We start from the raw sequence: 19586 nt of genomic DNA, 5'->3' as shown, positions 1-19586 counted from the left end.
TAAGTGTTGAATGGTGTTGGTGAATTTGAGTTAAATTTTGGCTGACTATCGAATGTTTTTGAAATTGGGTCTTCGTATAGACCTTCTTGTTGTGCGGTTTGCCTTAATTTTTGAACGGTTGAAATGTCATACCTCGCTAAGGTCATGAACAACCTATCGGGGAGTGAGTGTTGAATTGTATTTTTTATTGTGGTTGCCATTGCTTGTGTATAAACCACCATATTATTTCGGTCATTCTCTAATGCTAACTTATTTATAATTAAACTGGACTTATCTTCTAATTGTTCACAGAATAGACGTAAGTTACCCTTAAAAGGTATCCGATACAGTCTTCCTAGTAGATCCTCCAGGGGCGTCTGAGTCTTGAATTCCGTGATTAGGGCGTCTCTTAAAGATGTCCATTCGTTGTGCATTCCAAATTGGGTAACCTTTTCTGCATCTCCGACAACTTGAAGTTCGATGGCTCCAAATATAACCGCCTTCTGTCGAGCGTCGTTGAAGGGTATAAGTTCAATAGGTATTCGATACGTCTGATGAACGAGCTGAGATTCGTTGGGTCTCCAGAGAATTTCGGTACTTGGCGTATTTGCCGAAGTAATTGAGTCATATTTTCCGTTGGTAATTCCATTTTAGTTTTATTTATAAGTTAGTTTCTGTTCTTGTTCACAGACTGCTGCAGTATGTCGAGACTTATGCCTTAAGTGAACTGCACTGTTTTAACTTTTTATTGTTTTATACAATAGTAGCGGTCGCACTTTTAGTGGGCTACTGTTTTTGTTCACTGACTGCTACAGTATGTCGAGACTTATGTCTTAGTGAACTGCACTGTGCGCCCTTTAATTGTATTACACCTTAGTGGAGGTCTCACTTCACGAAGCGGTCCACAAAATTAGGTCTTTAAATTAACTCCGATCGCACAGGTTCTTGTGCGGATACCGATTTTAGTCACTTTAAACGAACCGAAATCACTTTGTTGCGGCCAATTCGCGGGTACAATCAGAAAAGGTTACTTGGTCGTACAAGTTTCCTCTTTTCACTAGATTGTCAAAGGATAACGAGTTTACTAGGACTTTTTTCAGTATCCTACCGACTGCGCCAATAAACTTTTTTGGTGATAGATTTAATAAAAAAAAAATATATTTTCCTTTTTATGATCTTTATTTGAATAAGTTTCACCAGAGGTCAGTTAAGAACTAATTTACAAAGGTATTCTTTCGGCCCAGCAAACCTTTTACAGAGGATTAACATAAGCCTTTTAAGTTCTACTTAGCTTTATATGTCAAGCTTAACAGATCATTAAGCTCGTTACCGTTAAGCGGTTCGTATCTAGGGGGAATGTTATTTATGAGGCTTTTGGAGAGTGAAGCTTTCCAAAAGATCGGCTTTAGCTTTTTTATATGAAGAGTGAATATGTCGTATGAAGAAATGAATATGTCACTATATATACTTTATATGGTCGGAAACGGTTCCTTTTGCCAGTTACATACTTTTCAACGAATCTAGTATACCCTTTTACTCTACGAGTAACGGGTATAAAAACTGAAGTCATAGATTAGATATAATTAAAAGTAAGAGAAATAAAACTGAAGCAATACAAATTTAAATAAAAAAGATATAATTAAAACGAAGAGAAATAAAACTGAAGCAATACAAATTTAAATAATTACGCGCGCGCGCCAACCTGCGGTCGCAGGTCCCTGAGATAGAGCTCTCTTCCGCTTGCGGATGACCTTCACGGCCTCCAAGTGATTGTTTCCCTAGCCTGGCTGACCCTCGCGGTCTTCGAGTTGCGCTTGCGGATGACCTTCGCGGTCCCCAAGTGATTACTTCTCTTCCACTTGCGAATGACCCCTGCGGTCCCCAGGTGATTAGTTATCTTGCTCTTGCGGCTGACCCTCGCGGTCCCCAAGTTATTCTCTCTTACTCTAACGGTTGACCTGAACGGATTCCCAAGGAATCTTTCTCTCCCGGTTGACCTAAAATGCCACATATTAGAGTTCTCTCTCAATTTTGCGTTTTACCTTAACGGTTGACCTGAAAAGCCACGTATTAGGGTTTTCTCACTATCACGGTTGACCTGAACGGCCTCCCAAGAGATCTACTCTCTCTCCCGGTTGACATATTCGGCCATCCCTTCGTATGGCCGTACTATGGGAGAACCTTACCTTGCCCCCGCATATTACCCCTGCCACACATCTTCATCTTCGGAATAATGAAATGCACCACGAATACAATTACATATAAAGACTGTTCCAAGCATCGTTCTTTGGTTGGCTACGGACGGTAAGGTAAGTTAGTTCATTTTCTGAAGCTGACATCACTCATCTTCGCGAATGCCACTTACAGCTAATACAAAAATGAAAAAAATATGGAAAATTTTTTCAAAAGTGTGGCCGTGGCAGCTTTTGGTGGTTTGAGGGCTTAAGAGTGGGCGTGGCAACATGAATCAACAAACTTGCGCTGCTTCTGTGTCTCTGGAGTCTGTATGAGTAATCTCAACGTCAGACGGACAGACAGACATGGCCATATCGACTCGGCTATTGATCCTGATCAAGAATATATATACTTTATACGGTCGGAAACGCTTCCTTTTGCCTGTTACATACTTTTCAACGAATCTAGTATACCCTTTTACTTTAGAATAACGGGTATAAAAATTTAATTGTATCATAGCAAACAGTTTTATACGGTCGCAAACGCTTTCTTTTGCCTGTTACATACTTTTCAACAAATCTAGTATACCCTTTTACTTTAGAATAATGGGTATAAAAATTTAATTGTATCATAGCAAACAGGGAGTAAAAGGGCATACTAGATTCGTCATAACATCTCATTTGTTTAAGATGAAAAGTTTAACTGGTATACTGACGCCCGCAGAATTTGTCACCGTGACTGAATCGGTCATATTTCCGCCATTTTTTTGTTGTTGTTTTGTCATAATAAATATATATAAAGGAACGGACGAAGGAGACTCCCTTGTTGGACGCCAGATGTGAGTCCGAGAATACCAGACAGATACAATACCCGTTGCGTCCTGCACTTCACATAACTTATAATCTAATTTAGAAGATCAACAGTGTAACCTAATAAATCAAGATTCCTAACCAAAATTATTAATTAACAGAGTCAAATGCTTTACTCAAGTTAGTGTAGATGACATCGATTTGAAGATTATTTTGAAGACTTGTATTACGAAGGAAGTTAGTGGTTACTGATCCGCGTTTTATAAAACCGTACTCACGAGGTGATATGATTGACTATGAAAGGTGCTGCAAATAAAAAGTAATAATATTTTTAAAAAGCTTAGGGATAGCCGCATATGTGGGGGAACTGTAAAGGAAAAGCTACATCTTTAGCAACCCCAACTTCATGGGCTTGCCATTCCTTTTCTTGGAGCATACTAGTGAACTTATAGAGCTAGTCGTCCATTATCACTTATTACTTATCACTTATGACAAATGTAAAGCTGACATAAATTACTACTTCCATTCTAAATATATTTTATTTATTTTTTTTATCATGCAGACTTCAGCGTGCCGTATTTCAGTATTTACTTAATAAAATTGATGGTCTAAAAATTTAGCTTAAACGTACAAAATGGATGGGCAATCAATCAACAGTAATCCGTTCATTGTTCCTTATCAACAGAATCTTAAAAACGATGATTGCAAAATTTAGTGGAAAGAACAGACGAAATGAAATGAGCTCGTACCCGAACTGATGCTAGCATAAACCAGGAGCACATCCGAATCCACAATGTTTACCGCGGCACCATTGATATTCGGGCGAGAGCTAAGGATACCAAGCAAGATATTCGATAAGGTAACTTTTGGCTCGACGCTGAAAGAAGAAACGGTAGAGGCCAGATGGAAACGGTTGCAGGGAATCCGGAAGGAGGCGACGGTGCAGATGGAAAATGTGACGAAGGAGCTAAAAGACACTTTGATCTGTGGAAAGGAGAGAGGAGATCAGGAACTGATATGGTGCAAGTCACACCATTTGTCGAATGCAGCAGAAAAGTTCGATGAGTAGCTGGCACCAAAGTACGACGGCCAGTAGAAGGTAGTGAAAATCACATCACCGGTAATCATTACGGACAAACACGAAGAAAACGAAACGCTAGTACGTTAGGGACAAAAAACCTCACCAAGGGTCAAATACACAACATACTGAACCGATCATAATCGAAATCGAGAACATAACCTAACACTAAACCCTAATAATATATCGATACTACCCACAATACAAAATACTAAGCCAACACTACACGCTAAACACAGTGAAACCCTAAACAGCTGTCAAAACACCCACACAAACATAGACACAAACCATCTCGTTACAGAACTCAGGATGGACTTATTCCCGGAGACGGCGAAGAAGCAGCGCTACAATCCAGGGCGAAACTGGTGGAGGCGACCACAGTATGCGGGGCGTACGCGTATCGCGCACATTACGTGTAAATAGATGTAAGAGAAAACAAGAGAGAACGCTATAGTCGAGTTTCCCGACTATGTGATACCCGTTTCTCAGCTAGGGGATGTGCGTAGTAGTCTTCAACACTGACAGTTTTTGGCGGTTTGTGGAAGTTAAAGTGGCAAAAAGTTTTTTAGCAAATCGATAGAAATTTACAAGTCTAGTACAAAAATGAAAAACAATATCTAAACATTTTTCAAAAATGTGGGCGTGGCAGCTTTATGCGGTTTGTGTGCGTTAGAGTGGACGTGGCAAAAAGTTGTTTGGCAAATCGATAGAAATTTACAAGACCAATACATGGCAACATGAATCAACAAACTTGCGCTGCGCCTATGTCTCTGGAGTCTGTATGCCTAATCTCAACTTTCTAGCTTTCGAGATCTAGTTCCTGAGATCTCGACGTTCATACGGACGGACGTACCGAGGGACATGGGCAGATCGACTCGGCTATTGATCCTGATCAAGAATATATATACTTTATATGGTCGGAAACGGTTCCTTCTGCCAGTTACATACTTTTCAACGAATCTAGTATACCCTTTTACTCTACGAGTAACGGGTATAAGAACTGAAGTCATAGATTAGATATAATTAAAAGTAAGAGAAATAAAACTGAAGCAATACAAATTTAAATAATAAAGATATAATTAAAACTAAGAGAAATAAAACTGAAGCAATACAAATTTAAATAATTACGCGCGCGCGCCAACCTGCGGTCGCAGGTCCCTGAGATAGAGCTCTCTTCCGCTTGCGGATGACCTTCCCGGCCTCCAAGTGATTGTTTCCCTAGCCTGGCTGACCCTCGCGGTCTTCGAGTTGCGCTTGCGGATGACCTTCGCGGTCCCCAAGTGATTACTTCTCTTCCACTTGCGAATGACCCCTGCGGTCCCCAGGTGATTAGTTATCTTGCTCTTGCGGCTGACCCTCGCGGTCCCCAAGTTATTCTCTCTTACTCTAACGGTTGACCTGAACGGATTCCCAACGAATCTTTCTCTCCCGGTTGACCTAAAATGCCACATATTAGAGTTCTCTCTCAATTTTGCGTTTTACCTTAACGGTTGACCTGAAAAGCCACGTATTAGGGTTTTCTCACTATCACGGTTGACCTGAACGGCCTCCCAAGAGATCTACTCTCTCTCCCGGTTGACATATTCGGCCATCCCTTCGTATGGCCGTACTATGGGAGAACCTTACCTTGCCCCCGCATATTACCCCTGCCACACATCTTCATCTTCGGAATAATGAAATGCACCACGAATACAATTACATATAAAGACTGTTCCAAGCATCGTTCTTTGGTTGGCTACGGACGGTAAGGTAAGTTAGTTCATTTTCTGAACCTGACATCACTCATCTTCGCGAATGCCACTTACAGCTAATACAAAAATGAAAAAAATATGGAAAATTTTTTCAAAAGTGTGGCCGTGGCAGCTTTTGGTGGTTTGAGGGCTTAAGAGTGGGCGTGGCAACATGAATCAACAAACTTGCACTGCGTCTATGTCTCTGGAGTCTGTATGAGTAATCTCAACGTCCGACGGACAGACAGACATGGCCATATCGACTCGGCTATTGATCCTGATCAAGAATATATATACTTTATACGGTCGGAAACGCTTCCTTTTGCCTGTTACATACTTTTCAACGAATCTAGTATACCCTTTTACTTTAGAATAACGGGTATAAAAATTTAATGGTATCATAGCAAACAGTTTTATACGGTCGCAAACGCTTCCTTTTGCCTGTTACATACTTTTCAACGAATCTAGTATACCCTTTCACTTTAGAATAACGGGTATAAAAATTTAATTGTATCATAGCAAACAGTTTTAGCATTCGTCATAATGTGGGAAGAGAAGAAATTTACACAATTAATGTCAGAGATATAAAGTTATTTTGCCTTTCTATTCGTTTTGTGTATTTTTCCTTTTTTTATGATTGTCATCATAAAAGTAGGATTCTATAGATCTGCAGGTTAAATTAGTTCTACCTGGTTGTCCAATGTGACCACTTTCAAAACTAGCTAAAAAGCCCAGGTCTAGTAAACGCGCAACATATAAATCAATAAAACTATTAATGCATAGTGCAAGTATTATTTAAATCTATATCACCCCCATATTACCCATAAAAGGACTAATTTTAATGAGAATGTTATTATAATTTTATTTTTGACTAAAAATATAAGAGATGGAACCGCCGCTTGGTGCTTTTTTGCTTTATTTATTAAAAAGTTATGTGTATATTTGGTTTACGCTCAAGTATACGCTAAAAAAACCCAAACTCGAAATTTGTAACTAATTTTTGATATTTACCATAAACATAATTTGTTTTCCATTTGCTTTGGATTATTCTAAACGGCGGTCCCACAATAATATTATATATTTTCGATTAGGATCTTTAACCGAGTCAATCTTTCCATGACCGACTGTTTACCAATCTGTCCGACTTCAAGATTGTAATTTTTAATTTTTTATAAATGTTATCCGCTGTTGGTCAAACAGGAGATCCTGCTTAGTTAATCCAAGCTAGATTATTCGGATCTAGAGATAATTTATGGGTTTATCAAATGTTCAATTTTCTTTGTTAGACTGAAGGTGTCAGAAAACAGCCATACCTTTTATTGCCGAAAAACAGATATGTCAAAATTAAAGGTCATGTTAAAATTATTTGGTAATATAATTTTTATAGCATAAAAACGGTATATACATACATTTAACAAGGTTTAAAATTTTTTAAAAATAATTTATTAATTAATTAATAATAATGTTAAAATTAATTAATTAATAATTAATTCTTTAATTTTTTACACAATGTTATTAATTGTAATATTACTTATACAAAGAATACTCACCAGCATGGCAATATTGAGCATTACAACCTCATCGTCCTCACGACGATTCCCTGACATTTCCTCCTGCCAGACCAAGGGATGACTGGGAGTGCTGGACATGGTGTGGTTTACATTGAACGTTACATTCTCATGGGTCATAATCTCCCTAAATGCCACAAATAAATATTTGTATTTTGTTATTTACTTTACGGCTAACTTACTTGTATACATATGGACCAACTTGTTCGACTTTTAGCTGCTCGCGACCTGCTAAAAACGCCTTAGCATTGGTTATGTTGAATAAATATATCTTAATGTACAGATCGACTGGAGGCTGGGCCCACAGATTAAAGATCTCACCTCCCTCCGTCATTATTAACTTCTGCAAGAATAACGTTAAAGTAAATGAGTTTTTATTGCGGCGGAGTATGCTACCAAAGTTGTGAATAATAATTTACATTTGCCGAGCTAAAATTCTCGTTTCGGAACATTTTATAATATCTAATGTGAAAAATCATTTTATTCATGCGTACACATTTAAAAAAGCTTCAAAAACCTATGGTTCTTACCCATTTAAATATCAAATCGTATGGTTCCAAAACTTTAATCAGCGTGCCTGTTATAATAGCCAAAAATCCGATAGCTAAAAGTATAAATAGGCCTGTAATTAAAAAATACATAATTAAAATGATTGTAAAGCTTGCTAAAGTTTATTGATAAAATTATAATGTGAATCATAAAATGAGTTGATGAACATTAGCTGCAATTGCATTCTAACGTTTTTTTTAACTGACGCAAAATCGCGGACTATTTGTTCAAAGTAACGAGTAAGTAAGACTATTCCGATAGTCTAAATTGTTAATCGAGTTAGGTGCGAGACGTCACAAATTCCTATAAAATTCTTTGAATGAAGTTATATTATTTAATATTTTGACACAACATTTGTTCTGTAAAAGATAATCACTTCCAAATACAATCACACGAATCATCTAACCGTAAATGTAATAGAATCACCATATGGTTATGGTTGAATATATGGTTACTGTGTTGCGTACACCCTTTTCATGAGATCGCAAGACTTTGAAGATTCAAAACCAGAATCTAAAAGCAGGGAAAAGGGTACCATCACCGCTTTGACTCAGTTAGGTCGCGACAAAGAAAATGCAAGTCGACAATAAACGAATCTCCGATGACCCGGTCAGCGGCCGCAATAAGATTGCAGAAAGAAAAGGAAATCAACACCAGTTCCAGGCACACTTCACCGAAGGGGTATTGACTTCCAAAATAGGGGAATGTTAGAAATATGATTCCTAGGTGGGAAAACTTGGCATAAAAGACCAATAGATCAGAAAAAGCTCTATGCCGGTATAAAAAGACCGTGGCCCAGAGATAAAAAAGTCAGTCAGTACCCAGGTAAACACCCGTAGCCAGTCAGTACCTGGGAAAACACCCGTAGTCAATACCCAGGTAATCATCCGTACGTCAAATACCCGGGCAATTATCCGTCAGTCCATCGCCGGGAAGGCTCAAGGATAATTCCAGTCGAGAAGAAAAATGTCAAGGAGCAAGGGGGCTATCATCCTTTAAAAAATAACAGGACTAACGAGGAACACACTTTAAAGGAAGACCGTAGTTCCACGAAACTCTCAGGATGGGCGGCAAGGAGTCAAAAGCCTCCGACAACACACCAAATGTGATAAACACCGTGGAGGCTGTCGACCGCAAGCAGGAAATAGAAGGGGTGCAACATACCCTGGAACTCATCGCTGCTTTACTTTCTATTAAATATAGTGAAAATGTACAAGAGATCCGTACAGCGGAGGAGAGACCATCACCATACCCTGGACAGGATTGCACCCGGTTTCATACAAAGTGCTTAATTGAAAATACTAACGGCAAAACAATTAAATAAAAGAACAAGTGAACCGGTGCATGGCCGTTAGTGTGTACATCAGCGAAAACAAGCAACAGCGTAGACTTTCCTAAGAAGTGCTCACTCCAAGTAACATGAGAGCCAAATAGCAGCCAAAGCGTGCCACAAAAGAAAAGAACCCCAACTCCTTCATACATTTATATTATATATGCATACTCCACTTAGTGAATTTATTATACCCTTTACTCGTAGAGTAAAAGGGTATACTAGATTCGTTGAAAAGTATGTAACAGGCAGAAGGAAGCGTTTCCGACCATATAAAGTATATATATTCTTGATCAGCATCAATAGCCGAGTCGATTTGACCATGTCCGTCTGTCCGTCCGTCTGTCCGTCTGTCCGTCTGTCCGTCCGTCCGTCTGTCCGTCTGTCTGTCCGTATGAACGTCGAGATCTCAGGAACTACAAAAGCTAGAAAGTTGAGATTAAGTATACAGACTCCAGGGACATAGACGCAGCGCAAGTTTGTCGAATCATGCTGCCACGCCCACTCTAACGCCCACAAACCGCCCAAAACTGCGACGCCCACACTTTTGAAAAATGTTTTAATATTTTTTCATTTTTGTATTGGTCTTGTAAATTTCTATCGATTTGCAAAAAAACTTTTTGCCACGCCCACTCTAACGCCCACAAACCGCCCAAAACTGCGACGCCCACACTTTTGAAAAATGTTTTGATATTTTTTCATTTTTGTATTGGTATGATAAATTTCTATCGATTTGCAAAAAAACTTTTTGCCACGCCCACTCTAACGCCCACAAACCGCCCAAAACTGCGACGCCCACACTTTTGAAAAATGTTTTGATATTTTTTCATTTTTGTATTGGTATGATAAATTTCTATCGATTTGCAAAAAAACTTTTTGCCACGCCCACTCTAACGCCCACAAACCGCCCAAAACTGCCACGCCCACACTTTTGAAAAATATTTTAATATTTTTTCATTTTTGTATTGGTCTTGAAAATTTCTATCGACTTGCAAAAATTATTTTTGCCACGCCCACTCTTACGCCCACAAACCGCCCAAAGCTGCCACGCCCACACTTTTGAAAAATGTTTTGATATTTATTCATTTTTGTATTAGTCTTGTAAATTTCTATCTTTTCGCCAAAAAACTTTTTGCCACGCCCACTCTAACGCCCACAAACCGCCAAAAACTGTCCTTTGCACTTACACTAGCTGAGTAACGGGTATCAGATAGTCGTGGAACTCGACTATAGCGTTCTCTCTTGTTTTATTTTGTGTTTGTGTATATCTTATTTTTGTACGGTTACAATTAATTGGTGCACGAAGGTATATGTATGTATAACTCCATCACTATATATATATAGCAACACCCAGGATCCAACGCATCGAGATCTCATCGCTCCGGATTAAAGTGGGGTAAGTTTGACGGAACCCTGTTCCCGAGTTTTCTCTATATCCATATATATATACATATATTCTCGTGCTCATTTTATTTCTACACCATTAGTAAATATAAGTAAATTTGTGTCAGGATTAAAGAAAAATATTTTATTGTTAGCCTCTTCCAGGCAATTTATTTCATTAATAGAAATTTAATATTTTGTGTTCGATATTGTTTTAAATAAAAATTACTTTTCAGCGACGAGTAACCTCCTTGTTTTTGTTATGCTAATACAAGAGCCCTCAGTGCGACGTTTGAAGTCGTGAATAGGCAACAATTTTTGTTGACGTGCGCACCTTTGCTTGGTGATGAATTGGATACTCCTCGATAAAAACAATTATAGCCAATTTCTCATAATTTTGTATGCTAGCATTTTTTAAATTCTTTTTTGCATTACATGGCACTAGCCAACAATCTATTACTATAAAATTATGCTATTATTGTAACTACAAAAAAATGAGTAGGTAAACATTTCCAGAAGGGGTGCTGACGCGAGAAGTGGAGTACGCCCTATCGTTTTACGATCAAGTTACAGCTTGTGGGGCAGTGAGGACTGCTGACTGACGAACGGTACGAACTTTTCAGGCACTACTAATATTTATTCTTGTTATGTTGGAGAGGTGAGGGGCTTACCAAGATCCCACGACCCAAAATCGACGAGCTAACGCCTTCATCATGGTGCCTGAACATTGGATGCCCCTCCCTCGGCCCGAGTCCTTACCCAGGACACAGGCACGAATACACCGACGTAACAACTGTTTTACTGTACTTTCCTTTTTGTCGACTTTATGGGCACGAATCAAAAATATCAGAGCAAAACAAAACTAAATCCGAATTGGACTATTAATTAATTTGAGATTCATTCAAAATAAAATATTACTTAGATAGAAGCGTTTCCGACTCTATAAAGTATAAACATTCTTGATAGGGACCACTAGGCGAGTCTATCTGATCGAAATTGTGGAAGAGATGCATTCGAGAAGTTACATGCGAACCAGTATTTCCTGTAAAAACAGAATTTTAATATAAAAAATTCTGAACGCAGTAATTAAAAAAACTACTGAACCCATTTTCTTCATATAGGATTAATTTAAAAAAATAACCATTGGTTTTATATTGACTAAAGAATTTGAAAACAAAACATTTTTAGACCCTTTTTGACAGAAATTACAATACTTTTTTTTGCTAAAAATCCCGAATTTTGCTTTTCGGACCTTTTTTGACAGATTTAATTTTCGAATTTCATCGTTCATCGATACAAAAAACCTTCTCGAGTAAGAAAATGTTTGGTTTGCTGGTTTTAGACTAAGAATGTGTCCACCATTGTGATTGAAAAAATTGCTAAATTTTCATTTAGCAAACAAATTTTATTTACCTTATGCAACACTCTAATAAATATAAGTTTGGAAAGACTACAAAGCGACTGCAAAAAAGACATTTTCATCCAGCTTCTGGAAGTCGTTCTCCCTAATCCGTTACCAGCAAAATTTTCACCATTTTTTAAAACACCTTTCTGCCAACAAAGGAGGTCGAATTCCCCAACGTGTGTTGGTACCATCCTTAACACGTTAAAAATAGAGAGAACCTTGCCATTTTTTCCTGCTTATATTTTGGATTCGATAAAATTGCAACAAAGTTTGCTATGTATATGTCCTTACTCTATGCTACAATCTATATTTTTGTAAACAACATAACGGTAGTGCGTGAACCAACTTTCGTAGATATATTATTGTGGGCACACATATTCAAGGATGCTTTTGAAGTCTGAGGCTCCACACATACCCTTTAAGATTCTATAATAGAAGAAATGGTCGGCAATAAAATGTTTTCTGATTTGGACTCTCGACTCTAACGTTAAAGCTGATTTCAGAGGTAGTCCGTTATCGTCTTCGGCAGTCCTGTCGCATGATCCATACAATGCTATATTTGAATCGTATCGGAACGACCTTTGGATCGTATTGGAACGATCTACGGATCGTATCGCAACGATGGTTCATGTCACAGATAGTGTAGTGAGTGAGTGTAGTGAGCCTACAAGGTTTTTAGATCATACAAAAGCACAAATGGTAAAGAAAAAAAATTATTAAGGAACATACAGAAATGTATGTTGAAATATTATTGGTGGGTCTCGCAATCCCCACACACCTCAGTGCACACCTCAGTCATTATGGTTTGTTATATACGTGAATATGCAGAGAAGCTGCGAGAGCATCTTAGCTCACCTTTCTCTGTCTCTTTTATCTTGTGTACTCTCGCGCTTGCACTTTTGGCTTAGCGTTTTCTTTTTTCTTTTTGCTTTAATGCTCTCGATTCTGATTCGTTTGTGCATCATTAAACAAATACAAAAATTAGGGTTGTTGATAATATATCAAATTATCAATATATCGATATTTTTTCTGAAAATGATATATTTATATCGTGATATTTTTTTTGCCGAAATATCGGTATTGCGATACTTTTTTTTTGGATATTTTCCCTTCGCTCACTTTGATTTCGACGCGATACCAACTACACGAGCACGTGATAAAATAGATATCAAATCAAATTACATAGAAATAAAAAACGGGACTGGAAAATGCAAATTGTTCGTAAGAATAATAAAAACCTGTGGAAACACTTCAAACATGTCCTTGCACCTTAAAAATAAACATAAAGATGTTTTCGTAAAATGTGCGAAAAAGAAGTTATGTCATAAGGTGTATGTATGTGTGCGCATGTTCAAATTTCAGAAGCTCAAAATTTCACTAAGAATTTATTATTATCTGTATTATATCCGTATTATTATTATTATGATCTGTATTAGAAATCCATTAATTTAAGTTATGATATATTAAGATTAAATGAAAATATGAAATTAAATATGAAAATTAAGTTAATAAGAAACTTTTATATTTTCATTGTGGGGAAATAAAATTTTATTTGAAAAAAAAAAACCAAAAATATCATATATATCGATATTTTTTGTGATATTTTAAATATTATCATCATTTTGTTTTGATAAAAAAAATATCATCGATACGATATTTTTTTAATATCACGACATCCCTAACAAAAATGGACAAAATATTTCTAATGTGGTTAGTATCTAGTAACTTCGCATGTGAAATTGTGGAAAAAATCGGACAACCTAGATGTTTCGACTATCATAATTAAGAACTCTGTCGGTCTGCTTGAATGGCAAAGGTAGTTCGTGTGGTTCCACACCAAAGCAACTCCGCCCGTTAAAGAGATAAATTGGAACTTAGAATAGTCCATCATTCTAGCGTTAACTACTGCTTGTGGTATTAATACGATTCCCGTGATCCTGTAAAATAACGAAAGTACAATCTAAAAAAGTTATATTTCTAAAAATGTGTTTTGTGCGTTAAAGTCGAATAAAAGTATCTTCGGCGGATTGGAAAGGGCATCTTATTTGGGGTTCTCCTCCATTTTGAACATTTCCATAAATCGATAACTAAATCAGCAGGCCGAGAGTTGTTTACCACCAAGAAGATGAAGAACAACGGCAGGAAGGTAAAGAGCAGTCCATGCGACATCTGAGTGGGATCAAACCTGACCCAGATCTCTCGACAGGTGCCAAGGATGTCTCGCAGATTGGTATTCAAGTCACGTTTAAGGGATTTTTAAGTAACCTCGTTGTAAACTGTTTGCACCCGATGGGAGTGGAGTATGAATTCAGTCTCTAGATGGTCCATCTGTTCCACGATAAATGTGCGCTTGTTCTCCAATGTTTTCTGGAAGAATTAGCGATAGATGTGCTGGGCATTCTGCCAAGAATGGAGCAATAGGGTCTGGAAGTTGTTCAAATGCGGTACTTGCAAATCGGGTACAATATTAAACTTGAGTAGGCCCAGGTTCGAGTACGGTATCGGGACGCCGAGTATGCTGGCCAGCGTGGGGACCAGATCTATGTGCTGCAGCATTTCGCTATCTGAGCCCGAATCATTGCCTGTTCTGCTTGGAGTAGGCAAACAGCAGTGCGTTGATTTCGTCATCGGTGTCGTCATCTGCCATGATCGCCGGATGCCGTCATTCCATGGTCTCCCATCACCAGCAGCGTGGTGTCATTGTCTATCGCCGTCACCACGGATCTTATCACCTCGTTCATCTCGCCCAACTTGCGCGCCATTTCTTCATGCATAGGTCCGTGCTTATGTCCGCAGTGGTCCACGCCGAGAAAATGGGCCACTAGCACCTGCCAAGCGTCGCTTACCGAGGCTTTGTAAAAAGAATGTTCCATTTTAATGTACAAGTGATTGCAATGAAGCATTCGAATATCTAAAAAGGGAATTAGTGAAACCAACACTTCTTCAGTACCCGGATTTCAGCAAACCATTTTGCATAGCCACAGATGCTGTACTATCTTAAGACCATAATGGTCCCCAACGGATCAAGAATTATCAGATATTCATTGGGCAAATAATTGGTTCAGACCATTTATATATGGTAGGAATTTCTTAGTTCAGAGTGACCATAGGCCACTATCATATCTTTTCTCGATGAAAAATGAGAGTTCCAAGTTAACAAGAATGCGTCTTGATCACGATGAATATGATTTTACTGTAGAGTACCTCAAGGGTAGAGTACCATGGGGCCTCGTAGTGTAGTGGATAGCGCAACTACCTGTCAAACACGAGGTCGTGGGTTCAAACGCCACCCGTGACGAGAGCATGGCCGCACAAACTTTCCTCTCAAAAAGATACTTTTCTAGTTTTTATAAAGTATTCTTCCATCCATAATGCCTAATACAACAACCTTCGCCAGCTTACTCTTGCCCAACCACTTCACCCCCTCTCCAAGCTATATGGAGCAAAACGGGGTCCCCACATAATTACCAAGACCACCCATGGGAGCGCACCTGCAGATAGCTAAGGACCGCAGCTGAGCAAATAATTGTGCTGCAACAACGTGGAAGAGCAGACTGGATATCTGAAGGGACCTGGGACCTGATTAGAAGGAGGAACATTTTGAAGACTCTGGCGGACCAGCTCACACAGAAAAGTGATGAATATCGCGAACTGTGCAGAGCTGTGAAAAGAGCGAAAGGACAAACGATCGTTATTGGATAGACTTGCGACAGCCGCAGAACGAGCAGCCGGCGAGAACAACATGCGCTCGTTATACCAGCAGATTGCACGGATTGCCGGAACCCACCACAGACGGAACCAGCCAGTCAGAGACCTAGAAGGCAACTTCTTATCCAATAATGATGCAGAAATCCGGAGATGGCGCCAATACTTTATGAGAATTAGCCACACCAAGTGGGAGTACCAGGATATCCTCTACACCCCCGCAAGTAAGAGAGATTGTGAATGCAATAAAGAAGCTAAAACGCAACAGGGCAGCCGGCGAGGACAACATACAACCCGAACAGCTTCAAGTTGACACTCAGCTGATGGCTGATACGCTGCATCCACATTTCGTACACATATGAGAAGGCGAGACTGTACCTGACTGCTGGAAAAGCGGAATCATCGTGAAGCTCCCCAGGAAAGGCGACCTTAGCGACTGCAACAACTGGAGAGGGATAACACTGCTCAACACTAGCTATAAAATCCTAGCTACACTGCTGAACGAACGCCTCCAGGAAAAAATCGAGCCAACAATCCGAGACGAACAGGCAGGCTTCCGACTACACAGGAGTTGCGTAGATCAGGCAAACACACTACGCATAACTACCGAGCAAGTTTTGGAATGGAGAGCCCCGCTTTACCTCCTGTTCATCGACTTTAAGAAGGCGTTCGACTCAGTTGAAAGGGCAGCAATATGGTGATCACTTGCAAGGAAAGTACCTGCGAACCTCATCGCTATCATCACATCGATGTATGACGATGCCAACTTGGCGGTACTGCACAACGAAAAAAACAAGTGAACCTTTCCAGACGAACAGCGGAATTCGGCAAGGATGCCCTCTATCACCTCTACTCTTCAACATCGTGGTCGACGAGTTAATGAGCGAAGTATGCTCGTCCAAGCGCGGAATTACGTGGAGCCTCACCAGACACCTTGAGGACTTGGACTATGCAGACGACATCTGTCTTATTTCTCATAGACTCGGCGATATACAGAGGAAAAGTGATGACCTCGTCAGGATAGCCAGCAGCGTCGGACTCGAGATAAACGTAGCAAAAACTGAAGCTATGCGATTCAACCACTCCAACCAAGGAAAAATCATCATACATGGGAACCCAATCGAGTTCGTCAACAGTTTCCCATACCTTGGCACCATAATATCCAACAATGGTGGAGTGGATGATGATGTCTCGAGTCGCCTTGGCAAAGCCCGCTCAGCTTTTGGGAGACTATACCGCATTTGGAAAAACAGATTAATAAGCCGGCGAAGTGAGACATGGCTCGAAACGAAGAAAGTAACGCAGAAACTCAGCCAACAAATGCCTGAGAATCATATGTGGGATATTCTGGCCAAACAGAATAGCCAACATGAAGCTGTGGCGCGTTACGAGCGAGCCCCCTATATACACCCAAATAAGGAAGAAGAAATGGATGTGGATAGGGCACGCTCTCAGGAGAAACGCTAGTAGCATTGTAAGGATGGTACTGGACTGGAACCCCCAAGGAAGTAGGAGGGTAGGAAGGCCAAGAGCAACATGGAGAAGAACCGCTCAACAAGAACTGGCCCAAATAAACATCACATGGGAAAATGCTAAACAGACAGCACAAAACAGAGTTAGATGGAAGGGTCTCGTAGAAGCCCTAAGTTCCTGAGAGGAATAAGAAGGAATTAAAAAAAACCTCAAGGGCAAAAATAACTATATTCCAGTTGCTCTTTCCCGTGTACCTGTCAAAGAGCTTAAGTATATTAATAGGAGGATAGTGAAAGTTAAACGAGAACTTCGGCAAAGCAGGTCAGGTAAAAAGGAAATATTGCAAAACCCCGAACTAAATATAGAATAAGAAATATCTATCAGGTAGTCAATAACATTGATGTCAAGAAATATGTTGTCCTCAAAATAGACAAGCATACGTGTTTCTTAAAAAGAGGCTAAAATATTATAACACGTTTTGATACGACTAAGGTATCCCCTCTAATGGAGAAATCGATTTAGATTACTTTTTCCAAATGCTTAACGAAGAAGTAAGAATAACTAAAATAATCAAACGCAACTGTCACCGAGTGAACAAAACCTTGAAATTATGAATTTTAAAGAAAAGGGCAATAGAATATTCAAAAACATGAAAATAGCGCTATAAATGAAGAAGTTCAAATTAAAGCAATTCTGTCTAAATATCATGATTATCCGTCAAAAGAAGGCCACTGAAGTCAGGAAACATCAGCAACTGCATTTGACATAGTTTTGATAGATACCATTGGTCCACTTACTAGATCAAAAGATGGAAATAAATTTGCTTTGACTATCATTTAAATTGCGATTTAACTAAGTATTTGGTTACGCTACCCATACCATACAAGAGTACAAAATCAGTTGCTAAGCTATTTTCGAAAAATGTGTACCTAAGTACGGTCCGATGAAAACAATCATTACGGACATGGGAACCGAGTATAAGAATCAGATAATAAATGATTTGTGCAAGTATATGAAAATTTCAATATTAATGCAATTGAATGCAGTCACGAAATATTTAACGAGAATGTTTGCTCGTACATTTCTTTAGAAATAACTGATTTGCAAAGCAGAGAGTCCGCGATGGACCTTGGAATCGAGCCAGCCAAAGGCACAGAGGTAACGGTGTGGACTTTGAAGGAGCACAAAGACGACGCACCGTAAACTAACGGGACATATCGGGAAATAACGGAATCCACGCGGCCTATAAAGGGACGGCGCAAGCGCAGCTCGGTCAGTCAGTAAAACACGAGTAGGACATGCATGCAAACGCAGAGTTCAGTCGGAGCAGATTCAGATGGCGTGGCCACAGGCACAAAGCAAGAGGAACGCCCCAAATATTCAACTCGAGAGTGATAAACGCGCCCCCGTCGATACGTAGGCAGTCAGTAAGAATTCGCGGAGGGCTATACCCGGCAGTAAGTGAGAATACGCGGAAAGCTACACCCGGGATAAGTGAACGATAGGTGAACAGTGAGCAAGAACACCCATGAGGAAAGCAGCAAGTGAAGGACAAGCGCTCACAAGGTCCTGGCGTGCTCAGAAGGGACGGTGGAGTCATTGGTCGGCACAGGTGGTTCGGGAAAGAGCGTTGGGTTGACTCGCGGACGATACACCTTGCCCCCATAACATTGTAAGCCCCATTCGAGCAGGCACGGGTACTCTGTCGGGAATGACGTGGGACGAAGAAGGGACGCCGTGCATCCGAAGGCGAGGACCGTAGGAGTCCAGCGTTATTGAACAAAGCTATTCTTATCGGAAACTTTGTCTTCTCTTCGGTAGGGCAATCACACAAATCATAAATTTGTTGGGACAAACAAACAAACTCTCTGAGCTAGCCGTTACAATTCGTAGCGAAAAAGTAGTAACGTAGAAAAACAGTTCGTTAAAGTTTCTTGGATTCGCGGTAAATTCGAGAAGCTCATTTGTATTTGTGTAGAACTTTTATTTCCGGCTATTGTTGTTATTTATTCTCCGATTTTTGACATTATGTGATCCGTGCTGTCTATATTTTTAATTGATTTGATTGCAGACAGCGAGTCAATTTTCCCTTTGGATTTAGTCCTATTTCAATGGCATTAAGTATGGCTGTCGCTTCGGCTGTGTAGACATTACTCTGGAAGGTTTCCTAATTTAAGCACAGAATGTTCATTCGTTACGGAATATTCTATAATTTTATTATTAAATGATCCATCTGTGTACAGTAAGGTGTAGTTTTTGAGACTGTGGTTAAATTCCTGAAATTCTTTTAGGATGATTTCACTTGGTGTTGTTGACTTTTGGTATTTGGTTAGATGGGTTTCTCTTCGGGCTTTAGATTCCATTGCGGCTTATACTTACGTAGTTGTTTAATGAGGTTTATT

General features: G+C 39.5%; 1 protein-coding gene across 2 annotated transcripts in view; it reads right to left on the bottom strand.

Annotated features, from left to right (window-relative positions):
- LOC6539310 (scavenger receptor class B member 1) overlaps positions 1 to 19586 on the bottom strand; it is a 286125-nt gene that overhangs the window by 212332 nt on the left and 54207 nt on the right. For both annotated transcript variants that reach the window (XM_039372237.2, XM_002086163.4), the window contains exons 2-4: positions 7870 to 7961; positions 7522 to 7682; positions 7322 to 7466 (exon numbers count right to left, since the gene is read on the bottom strand). In XM_039372237.2, the coding sequence (XP_039228171.1) occupies positions 7322 to 7466; positions 7522 to 7682; positions 7870 to 7961 (398 nt within the window). The remainder of the gene's footprint in view (positions 1 to 7321; positions 7467 to 7521; positions 7683 to 7869; positions 7962 to 19586) is intronic.

Source organism: Drosophila yakuba, chromosome 2R (genome assembly GCF_016746365.2).
Source record: "Drosophila yakuba strain Tai18E2 chromosome 2R, Prin_Dyak_Tai18E2_2.1, whole genome shotgun sequence".
Lineage (NCBI taxonomy): Eukaryota > Metazoa > Arthropoda > Insecta > Diptera > Drosophilidae > Drosophila > Drosophila yakuba.
The sequence above is the reverse complement of the archived record's forward strand: the minus strand, read 5'-3'. Positions and strand labels throughout refer to the sequence as shown.